Below are 12,109 nucleotides of genomic sequence, written 5' to 3' on the forward strand. Positions count from 1 at the left end.
CTCAACTTCTTTGGTCGACCATGGCGAGGCCTGTTCTGAGTGCAATCTGTCCTGTTAAACTGCTGTATGATCTTGGCCACCATGCTGCAGCTCAGTTTCAGGGTCTTGGCAATATTCTTATAGCCTAGGCCATCTTTATGTAGAGCAACAATTCTTTTTTTCAGATCCTCAGAGAGTTCTTTGACATGAGGTGCCATGTTGAACTTCCAGTGACCAGTATGAGAGAATGAGAGTGATAACACCAAATTTAACACACCTGCTCCCCTTTCACACCTGAGACCTTGTAACGCTAACGAGTCACATGGGGAGGGAAAATGGCTAATTGGGCCCAATTTGGACATTTTCACCTAGGGGTGTACTCACTTTTGTTGCCAGCGGTTTAGACATTAATGGCTGTGTGTTTAGTTATTTTGAGGGGACAGCAAATTTACACTGTTATACAAGCTGTACACTCACTACTTTACATGGAAGCAAAGTGTAATTTCTTCAGTGTTGTCACATGAAGAGATATAATAAAATATTTACAAAGCTGTGAGGGGGTGTACTCACTTTTGTGAGATACTGTATTTAGGAATATAGATAGCTTGGTCTCAGCCTTTCTGTGGAATGGACCCAATACCAGGATTAAATTCTGGGTGCTTCAGCAACAAAGGAAACGGGGGGCTGGCAGTTCCCGATTTCAGTTGCCTGGTAGGTCAGCTGGTGTTTGCTCATAGATGGCTAACCCTCCCGGATGATGATGCGGCAGTTACTTCAGAGGTTGCCATAGTGGGCTCCTATGACGCATTGACTCATTTATTACTCTGAGGAAATAAGGCCCCTTACCCCATTACTTCATCCATGCGGGCTACTGTTCGAGCATGGAAGGTGGTTGATAAGGCGGAATCGAAGCACTGTAACACTATCTCTCCTCACTCTCTGCTATGGAATAATCCACAGTTACCACACTTTTATACTTAAACTGACCCTATTGTATGGACCAAATTTAGTATAAAAAAGGTTGGAGATGTTGTACAGAATGGATTACTCATTCAGTTTTATATTCTGAAATCTATATTGAAACTACCTAACACTCATCTTTTTCGCTACTTGCAATTTAGCCATGCATTCAACTCTCAATTTGATAATGCTGTACTTGTAATTCAAGAGGGAGACATGGAGCCTGTGCTCTGGGATGACTTTTTAGTTAAAGTATTATCCAATGTATATAAGCTGATATTAATAGGGTCCTTGCACCTTGCAGAGAAGCTTGGGTGGCGGTTTTCCCTCAGTTAGATGGGGATGACTGGGATGACATTTGGGAGATTCATTTCTTCAGATTGATATCGACTAGAGATTATCTCATTCAATACAAATTTCTGTATCGCATTTACCTTACTCCAGCCAGAATAGGCAGGATATTTCCCTCTCTGTCGCCCTGTTGCTAGTGGTGTACCTCAGCCAGAGCTGATTTTATGCACATTTTCTGCGACTGTATGGCTATACAGCGGTTTTGGCTGGAGGACACTAAATGTATAGAAGGGGTCACTACACTTTGTGTCAAGCCAGGCATTAAAGTGTGTCTATTGGGCGGATACTCTGGCCCCAAAAAATGTAACACGTACTCTCTTGACACTATTGCTTTATTATGCTAGAATGCTGATAGTTCTATCTTGGAAAAAGCCTATGCCTCCTGCCGCTCGGCCTGGAAAGCACTTATTAATAAAGCCCTTTCCCTATACAAAGCCACATATACTAGTAGAGGAATACTCAATAAATTTGAGAGAGTGTGGGGTGGGTGGACAAGTAGTGAGTCTGCAGTGTCTGATTAAGTCAACTTGATAGTTTGAGGCTCACAGTAGCTGGCAGGGTCGGTGGCATACTGTTTACCGCCCTCCCCCCCCAAAAAAATTCCACCGGCTGCCACTGGCTGAGACTATGTATCGGTCTTAGAGATAAGAGCATGGCCTAGTGCTGAAGTCTTGTTTGTTTATTGTGTCATACCTAATTGGCAGGTTGTCTTGTTAGATGTTTTTGGTATATGTCTTTGTAATGTTTTTTAAGACCCCTTTCACACCGAGGGCGTTTTGCAGGGGCTATAGCAATAAAAATAGCACCTGCAATCCGCCCTCAAACAGCTGCTCCATTGTCCCATCCCGAGGGCATTCACAAACAGCTGCTCCATTGTCCCATCCCGAGGGCTTTCACAAACAGCTGCTCCATTGTCCCATCCCGAGGGCTTTCACAAACAGCTGCTCCATTGTCCCATCCCGAGGGCTTTCACAAACAGCTGCTCCATTGTCCCATCCCAAGGGCTTTCACACTAGAGTGGTGCGCTGGCAGGACGTCAGGAAAAGTCCTGCCAGCAGCTTCTTTGGAGCGGTGAAGGAGCGGTGTGTTTACCGCTCCTCCACCACTGCTCCCCATTGAAGTCAATGGGGCAGTGCTGCAATACCGCCGGCAAAAAGCCACTATTGCGGCGCATTGCGGGTGGTTTTAACCCTTTCTCGGCCGCTAGCGGGGGGATAAAAACCCCCCGCTAGTTGCTGAAATGCGCCGCAAATCTGAAGGTAAAACGCCGCTAAAAATAGCGGCGTTTTACCACCGACGCTATGGGCGGCTCGGTGTGAAAGGGGTCTAAAACTTAATAAAAAGAATATAAAAAAAAAGTGGTTGTAAACCTCAGTCATGAAATCATCATGTCATGTGTATCATCCGAGGCTATTCACTTCACGGGTATATAAGAGGGTTTACAACCACTTTAATGCAGCAGATGAAAGACACATCATGCTTACTTACCTTCGATATCAGAAGATGTCCAGCAGTGCTATCAACACACTGGGGCTCAGATACACTCATATAGTCTGGCCAGAAGTGGTCTTCATGGAATATTGTGGCCAAAAAGCCATATGTCCAACATAGGAACGACTAAGTGACTCAAGTATGCACAAAAACATAGGACTTGGGGTGCAGAAAAGCAGCAACAGGTGCACTGGACCGATGAGTCAAAATTTGAAATACGGTACTTGGTTGTAGCAAAAGGCAGCCTGTTCATGAAGGGCTGGAGAGCGGTACAATAATGAGTGTCTGCAGGTGACAGTGAAGCAAGTTGGAGGTTCCTTGCAAGCTTGGGACTGCATTTCTGCAAACGGAGTTCGAGATTTGGTCAAGATCAATGGCGTTTTTAAAGCGAAGAGTGGTCACACCAAATACTGATTAGATTTGGATTTCTCTTCTGTTGATTGACTTTCCATTTTGTTAATTGAAAAAAATAAACTACTAACACCACTATTTCTGAAAGCATTCTTAATTTACAGGATTTATTCACACCTGCCTACAGCTTTTGCAAAATACTGTATGTGTGGAGGTCTGAACAGGGTCACCTTACCATGTTCATGGACAGTAAGCTAACTTAAAGTGGTTCTAAATGCAGAAGGTTTTTTTATTTAAATGCATTCTATGCATTAACCACTTTAAGACCAGGCCTTTTTCAGACATTTGTTGTTTACATGTAAAAATTTATATTTTTTGCTAGAAAATTACTTAGAACCTCCAAACATTATATATATATATTTTTTTAGCAGAGACCGTAGAGAATAAAATGGTGGTCATTGCAATATGTTATGTCACACTGTTTTCGCGCAGCGGTCTTTCAAACACATTTTTTTTTTTTAAATATACACTTTAATGAATTTAAAAAAAAAAAAAAAAACAGTAAAGTTAGCCCAATTGTTTTGTATAATATGAAAGATGATGTTACACTGAGTAAACAGATACCTAACATGTCATGCTTTAAAATTGCACACACTTGTGGAATGGCGACAAACTATGGTACCTAAAAATTTCCATAGGCAGCGCTTTAAAATTTATTTATTTTTTACCTGTTTAGACCTGTTTAGAGTTACAGAGGAGGTCTTGCACTATAATTATTTATCTTGCTCTAATGATCACAGCGATACCTCACATGTGTGGTTTGAACACTGTTTACATATGCGGGCGCGACTTATGCATTAGCTTTTATTATTTCTTATTTATTTTACTTTTTATTTTTTATTTTTACATGGTCCCTTTAATTTTCAAGTTGACCACCACTGCTCTTAAGTTAAAATAGTATACTGCAAGGTTAATTTTTGGAACCATTTTTCTCTAATCTGTTTACAAATGATACAATGTTTAAAATCCTAAGTAACATTTCAGTGTTTTGTGATGATACGAACCATGTAATAGAAGATGCCTCCAGTTTACATGTGCACCTAGACACACTGAAACATTGGCCAACTATGCTGTTAAATAGGGTTAATGTGGATAATGTAGTTATGCTTTGGGGTTATTAATACTCAAGCAATATACAGTTAAGGGAGGATATAATGCACATCATAAGCTTAACACCAGTATGCAATGCCAAACTTCTAAGAAGAAAGCCACTTGTATTAAAAGAGACATTGACATAATTGAGAGCGAGCATTTTCTCCCTGTATAAAGTATTAGCATGACATGTTGAATAAGGAGTTCTAGATTCAGAGAACGGCAGCTAAATTAAGTAGATGTACATTGAGGGAAAAAGTATTTGATCCCCTCCTGATTTTGTACATTTGCCCGCTGACAAAGAAACGATCAGTCTATCATTTAATGGTAGGTTTATTTTAACAGTGAGAGACAGCATAAAAACAAAAATGTCCAGAAAAACACATTTCAAAAAAATTATAAATTGATTTGCATTTTAATGAGTGAAATAAGTATTTGACCCCTTTGCAAAACATGGTGGCAAAAGCCTTGTTGGCAATCACAAAGGTCAGACATTTCTTGTAGTTGGCCACCAGGTTTGCACACATCCCAGGAGGGATTTTGTACCACTCCTCTTTGCAGATCCTCCCCAAGTGTTTAAGGTTTCGAGGCTGACGTTTGGTAACTCGAACCTTCAGCTCCCTCCACATATTTTCAATGTGATTAAGGTCTGGAGACTGGCTAGGCTACTCCAGGACCTTAATGTGCTTCTTCTTGAGCCACTCCTTTGTTTCCTTTGCCGTGTGCTTTGGGTCATTGTCATGATGGAATATGCCCTGGCTGAGGGAAGGAGGTTCTCACCCAAGATTTGACGGGTGCATGGCCGCGTCCATCGTCCCTTTGATACGTCAAAGTTGTCTTGTCCCCTTAGCAGATAAACACCCTTAAAACATAATGTTTTCAACTCCCTGTTTGACAGCGGGGATAGTGTTCTAGGTGTCATTCCTCCTCCAAACACGGCGAGTTGAGTTGATGCCAAAGAGCTTGATTTTGGTCTCATCTGACCACAACAATTTCACACAGTTCTCCTCTGAATCCTTCAGATGTTCATTAGCAAACTTCAGACGGGCCTGTACATGTGTTTTCTTGAGGAGGGGGACCTTGCGGGCACTGCAGGGTTTTAGTCCTTCACAGCGTAGTGTGTTAGCAATTATTTTCTTGGCGACTATGGTTCCAGCTGCCTTGAGATCATTGACAAGATTCTGGGCTGGAGTTCTGGGCTGATTCCTTACCTCATGATCATTGAAACTCCACGAGATGAGATCTTGCATGGAGCCCCAGACCGAGGTAGACTGACAGTTATTTTGTGTTTCATTCATTTGTGCATAATCGCACCAACTGTTGTCACCCTCTCACTAAGCTGCTTGGCGATGGTCTTGTAGCCCATTCCAGCCTTGTGTAGGTCTACAATCTTGTCCCCGACATTCTTGGACAGCTCTTAGGTCTTGGCCATGGTGGAGAGGTTGGAATCTGATTGATTGATTGCTTCTGTGGACAGGTGTCTTTTATACAGGTAACAAGCTGAGATTAGGAGCACTCCCTTTAAGAGAGTGCTCCTAATCTCAGCTCGGTACCTGTATGGACAACAACTGGGAGCCAGAACTCTTGCTGATTAATGGGGGATCAAATACTTATTTCGCTCATTAAATTGCAAATCAATTCATGACTTTTTTGAAATGTGTTTTTCTGGATATTTTTGTTGTTCTTTAGTCTCTCACTGTCAAAATAAACCTACCATTAAAATAATAGACTGCTCATTTCTTTGTCAGCGAGCAAACGTACAAAATCAGCAGGGGATCAAACACTTTTTCCCCTCACTGAAAAGGACCAACTGAACCTAATGTGTTGAACCTTGAGAAGAAGAAACCAAGAGAGTTTATGTTATATTTTATACAAATATATAGTATATAAATGGAACATATAATATATTAAGCTGAAATTGTTCAATGTAAGGTCTCCATTAAATACATGAGATCACCGCTTAAGACTGAAAGAAAAAAAGGTTTAATCACCAGTGAACAAAATATAAAGGGTTACTTACATTTCTAAAAATACATAGTAGAATGTTGATCCATGAATTAATCCGATTGCCATTAGGGATCAGGAAGGAATTTTTTCCCTGTTGAAGCAAATTGGACCATGCTTTATATTTTTTTTGCCTTTTCCTGGATAAATTAGGGCTTCTGATATTTTAGATTTTTTTTTATTTTGAGGTTGAACGTAATAGACACATGTCTTTCTGTTAAACCTAATTATCTGCGTAACAATGCTCATTTGAAAAAAACAAAAACTGCTGCTTATGAATACAAAATCCATTCTTGTTTTTAAAGTGCCTAAGAGCTGAAAATAAACATTTGATTGGTTTAAGCTACCAATTGAAAATACAATTGTACTTTTTATTCTACATATTTCTACATTAGACCTAAAAGATGGACAACTATGGGTAAATGAAGAAGAATCTTGCTCAAAAAATTTACCGTCTCTCTAAAAAGGGGAGATTGGGGCTATGCACATGATATAGGTGTCAAAATGGGAGAATTTTTGGATCTCTGGCATGACCCACCTATGACACCAAAAAAAAAAAAAAAAAAAAGTACTATTCCATGAAATCTCATAAGCTCTCACAGATCTCTGGCTATTTGAAGACACTGATAACTTTGGAAAGGTAGAAGAAAAAAATGTAGAAGTTTGAAGAAATGTTTCCCCAGATCTTTTAATAAATAAAAAGGACCTGTCATGCTTATTTCTATTACAAGGGAGGTTTACATTCCTTATAATAGGAATAAAAGTGATAAAAAATAAAAATAAAGGGACAGTGTAAAAAAATAAAGTAAAATAAAAAGTAAAATAAATAAGAGAAAAATGTTTTAAAGCGCCCCATCCCTCCGTGCCGAATGTATACGTATGTCGCGTCCACATATGTAAAAGGTGTTCAAACCACACATGTGCGGTATCGCCGCGATCGTTGGAGTGAGAGCAATAATTCTAGCACTACACTTCCTCTGTAACTCTAAACAGGTAACCTGTAAAAATTATGAAACGGTCGAGATTTTTAAGTGCTGTACAATTTTAAAGCATTGCATGTTAGGTATATATTTACTCGACGTAACATAATCTTTCACATTATACAAAAAAATTGGGGTATTTTTTTATTTGAAAAACTGCTGCGCAAATACAGTGTTACAAAGTATTGCAACTCCACGAGATGAGATCTTGCCATTATTCTCTAGGGTCCCTGCTAAAAAATATATAATGTTTGGGGTTCTAAGTAATTTTCTAGAAAGATATAATAATTTAAACTTGTAAACAAAAAGTTCCAGAAAGGGCTTGGTCTGCAAGTGTTAAGGAGTTTGGAAAAAGACAACTGGGAGGGCTGACAGCACCAGTCAACTGCACTTAGGAGTACATTTCTGGTGGATCAACAGGCACTTTCTGTATTTGCAGGGTCTTTAAAAGGATGCAACATGGGTAAATATGCATGTATTGCAGACATGTACTGCATATCTTTTTAATTTTTTATTTTACCCTGGCATTCACTTTAAAGCCCTTTCCCCAACACATGCTCTTTTCTTTTAAGAAATGTGGCACTTTTGGGTATGGAGGAACATATGACTCACTCCATGTAACAGCACTGGGCCAATCAGTTAGTAATTCATAGTCCCTCAAAAGCTTTAACTCCAGCAAATTGCAGCCAAATCAGAAATGTTCTTCACAGCTGAATGATGATGCATTGAAGAACTAAACTAAAATCAACTTTTTGCATTTTCCTGTGTGGGCAAAGTACACATTTTCTTTGAATCCACCCTATCAGATTGTAAGCTCTTATGAGCAGGGCCCTCTTAACCCTTGTGTATTGTAATGTAACTGTACTGTTCCCCTTTATATTGTAAAGCACTGAGCAAACTGTTGGTTTTATATTAAGCCTGAATAATAATAGTAATAATAATAAAGTAACATGGCATAAATTACACTGTAGAGCAAAACTTTGTTTCCTAAGTTTCCCAAAAATCTAATTTGCTAGAATATCAACTAATTTTTTTTCAAACACTTGTCCAAAAATAACTAGAGAGTGAATGTTATTTTGCTTGGAGACAGGGGTTGTCTTCACTTCTCCAGATTAAAACTAACTTCTAATTAGGAGGCTGTGAAATTGATTCACAATTAAACACCTTGGGTTTTGCTTTCAGCAATACAAAGCTGAAATGCGTGGGGCATAGTTTAACTAGTGTCAACGAATAATTAAATTTCAGAGCATTTACATTTTCTCCTTTAGCTTTTTTTTTTTTTTTTTTACTTTAGGCTGGGTTCACACTGGAGATCGCAGCGGCTCACAGCAGGGGTCCGTTACGTCTCCATTCACCATTTAAGGTCCGATTTTGGGCTGAATTTGGACCTGAAATGGACCAAAAGATGCACAGGGCTCAGGGAACCGCTGCCAAGATGTGTGAACCAGCTCCATAGAGAGCCGGTCACAATCTCCTGCTATGCGAATTGGATGCAGGGAAACCCGCATCCAATTCACACTGGTGTGAACCCATCCTTAATCTGCTGATGGCACTGCGTGTGGTATGCAAGACAGTAAACTCCATCTCCACCCAAATAAATTTGCACATTTTAAGTGAAGTGAGTTTGGGTTCTATTCCGTGCCAGGTCTACATTGTTAAGAAGGAATGTGTGCTCAACGTTTTAAATGGACAATGCCCAAAGCCTAGGGGAATAAAAAGACTGGAAGAAATACCAAATGTCTTTAGAGGTGTAGATTATTGGAGATCTAGTTAAACCCTACACACTTTGTGGATCTGTGTCACCTTCTTCAGGGCTGATTGGTATGTGTAAACCAGCCATTCTCAATCTTTTTACCTGGAAGAACCTCTTTGAGAACCCTTAGAAAAAAACAATTCGTTGAGGAGAATGCCCATTACATTGGTGGCCAGATGGAGGAATGCCCCTTACAGACAGCTAAAACGATGATTGGTGTAATGTCACTGGCTATGCCAAGTGGTGTTTTCCCTGGATCTATGCAGGAACATGCTAGTAAGAGGACGATCAACCACAGCTCAAGGCACCCCTTACAACTTATGGAGAAACCCTAAGGTTCCACAGAACCCTTGTTGAGAATGGCGGGCGTAAACAGAGAACAACAAGAGAAGATAACATTTGCAACAAAGCAGTATTTTGGCAAGGTCTAGCAGTGACCAATGTATGTGCCAATTAGTTTTTAGTGACTAGTCTTCACACCTAACATTGTGAGTGCTTGCTAAAAGATCTGTGAGTTGTCTTTGATGGACTTTCCATACCAATATTTTTAAAACAGGCTGGAAAATTCTGTGGCTCACCTGAGAAAAAAACAAGCTCAATTGTTCACATCCATGCCAAGGAGTCTGAAACTGAGGACCATGGTGGTGAAAAGGTAAGGGGGCATCCCTACCAGAGTCCCCAGATAAGTAAAAGTTATGTGACTGCATTCACCAACCTCTCTGGTGCAAAATCTGTACAGAAGCCGTTTCATATTCCGTACAAAAACTTTGAGCTGTCCCATTTAGCCCATGCAGTGATAACATTTTGTAGATACTTTCCAACAACAAAGGTATATTTCTTTCTTCTTTAACTTCAGTAAACCTAATAGAGCTGCTAGTGACTTACACACAGCAGAAGACAGAATAACAAAGAAAAAATATGTAAAAGGGAGAAGTAAGCTGCTTTACTCTATTCAAAATATACTGTATATAACTCACAGAGCATAATGCACATTAATAGTGTATAGAGTTGCTATCACACTTGGGCTCTATGATGTCCTCACTTCCCCCTCAGACATATGTACCCTCTGCAGTTATGCTCTGTCTGGTACACACACGAAACAAAATGCTTATGTTTTTATGTTCCTTATTATACACTTAACAAAGTTAAGCTATTTTTTTTAAATGCTGGAAGCTGTCCAGAATCCAAAATCCCCATATTGAATATGCCAATCTTACCTCTACAAGTGGGTGCCAGTGGGCGATGGGCTTCCTGGGATACGACAGCATTTCGTTCCAGTGTTCCCGGCCTAGGCTCTCAGCATCGTTGCCAACTTGACATACCCCGATGACCTCATTGTGACCTACACTGTGAAAATGTTACATAATGTTTTTTCCGTATGCAGTACATTGAAACATATTAGAAAATGTATTCCAGTGGCATTCCCCATAATATTAACATAAGGATATTCATTTTAAAATGTAATTGCTAGTCATGTACAGTGCCTTGAAAAAGTATTCATACCCCTTGAAATTTTCCACATTTTGTCATGTTAGAACCAAAAATGTAAATGTATTTTGTTGGGATTTTATGTGATAGACCAACACAAAGTGCCAAATAATTGTGGAAGTGGAAGGAAAATGATAAATGGTTTTCAAAAGTTGTTACAAATAAATATCTGAAAAGTGTGGCGTGCTGTGGTGAGTCTATACTTTGTAGAACCACCTTTCACTGCAATTACAGCTGCAAGTCTTTTTGGGGATGTCTCTACCAGCTTTGTACATCTAGAGAGTGACATTTTTGCCCATTCTTCTTTGAAAAAATTGCTCAAGCTCTGTCAGATTTGATGGAGAGCATCTGTGAATAGCAATTTTTAAGTCTTGCCGCAGATTCTCAATTGGATTTAGGTCTGGATTTTGACTGGGCCATTCAGCCCAATGTGTTTGACATTGTGCTATGACAAAAGTATCCTTCTCCTTTATCCCAATAAAAAAAAAAAAAAATGACTACAGCCTAGTAACATGATCAGCTGACTAGGCCAGTAACATGATTTCATAATGACTATAGCCCAGTAATATAAAACTATTTCCAGCTTGTTGGGAAGTTGGAAACACTCTTAATTGCCCAATTTAAACAAATCACGTAGTATTAAGACTATATATTTATTTCAAACACTGCTTGTATTGGATATGCCACTTACATTATTAGTCTTTATACTGCCACCCTAACATTATCCTTGGCCCCACATAATAAATAAAAAGGAAACCAAAGAAGCAAACAATGAACATGCTGACTATACATAAAAGCCTTTCAAACGCTTGACTCCCATTGAGTAGACTCAGGTAATTGCACTGAATTCATTGTAATATCTCACCGGTCATAATCCATCACTGCTATTAACAAACTGATCTGATCAATATTCTCTGGCGGCACGTCAAACACGATAGCTTCATTATACACTGGGTTTAATGTGTTCCTCTTCGTTGATGTTTTCCTTTTCTTTAGTCTCCTCCCGTCACACATTAAAGACACCTTCACATAAGGATCTGTAAGGAAAGGTATACAAATTCTAATACGCTATAACCTGCTATGCAAGGCTACAAAGGAGTTGTATAGGTTGCTTGGAGACATACAGGATAGAGACCATTGCATATTTCAAGATCACATAACTTGCATCTGTACCTTAAAATGGTAAATTGAGGGATATCTTTATACTATATGTATAAAGCAATTAATATCATATACATTCAGAGTTTATTTGTTGGCAAGTAGAGACTTACGAACGCATACAGCCATTCATGTGTGAGTAGGGAACCATGATTGCTAAAAAGGGAACCATGACTGCAACAGTAAGTTTATCAAAAAGTCCAAAAAGTGGGTAAGCTTCATAGTGGAACAACCAAGAATAAATCCCCTCCCAAACCTTTCAGCAGAGCAATAGTGATCATGCTACTCTAAGCTCAAATGACTAATGTCCTTTACACAGGCTCCACTTTTGTGCATTATTGCCAATGGGGTTTATTTATTAAAACTGGAGAGAGCAAAATCTGGTGCAGCTCTGCACAGAAACCAATCAGCTTCCAGGTTTTGTTTTTTGTCAAAACTTCAT

At 39.4% G+C, this 12,109-nt stretch overlaps 1 protein-coding gene across 3 annotated transcripts in view; it reads right to left on the reverse strand.

Moving 5' to 3' along the window:
* SYT9 (synaptotagmin 9) overlaps positions 1–12,109 on the reverse strand; it is a 305,962-nt gene that overhangs the window by 26,239 nt on the left and 267,614 nt on the right. The window contains exons 5-7 of one of the 3 annotated variants that reach the window (XM_073604460.1): positions 11,375–11,546; positions 10,239–10,368; positions 6,305–6,382 (exon numbers count right to left, since the gene is read on the reverse strand). In XM_073604460.1, coding sequence (XP_073460561.1) covers positions 6,305–6,382; positions 10,239–10,368; positions 11,375–11,546 — 380 coding nt within the window. The remainder of the gene's footprint in view (positions 1–6,304; positions 6,383–10,238; positions 10,369–11,374; positions 11,547–12,109) is intronic. The other 2 variants (XR_012236519.1, XM_073604461.1) reach the window with 2 other exon arrangements.

Source organism: Aquarana catesbeiana, linkage group LG11, assembly GCF_042186555.1.
Source record: "Aquarana catesbeiana isolate 2022-GZ linkage group LG11, ASM4218655v1, whole genome shotgun sequence".
Classification (NCBI taxonomy): domain Eukaryota; kingdom Metazoa; phylum Chordata; class Amphibia; order Anura; family Ranidae; genus Aquarana; species Aquarana catesbeiana.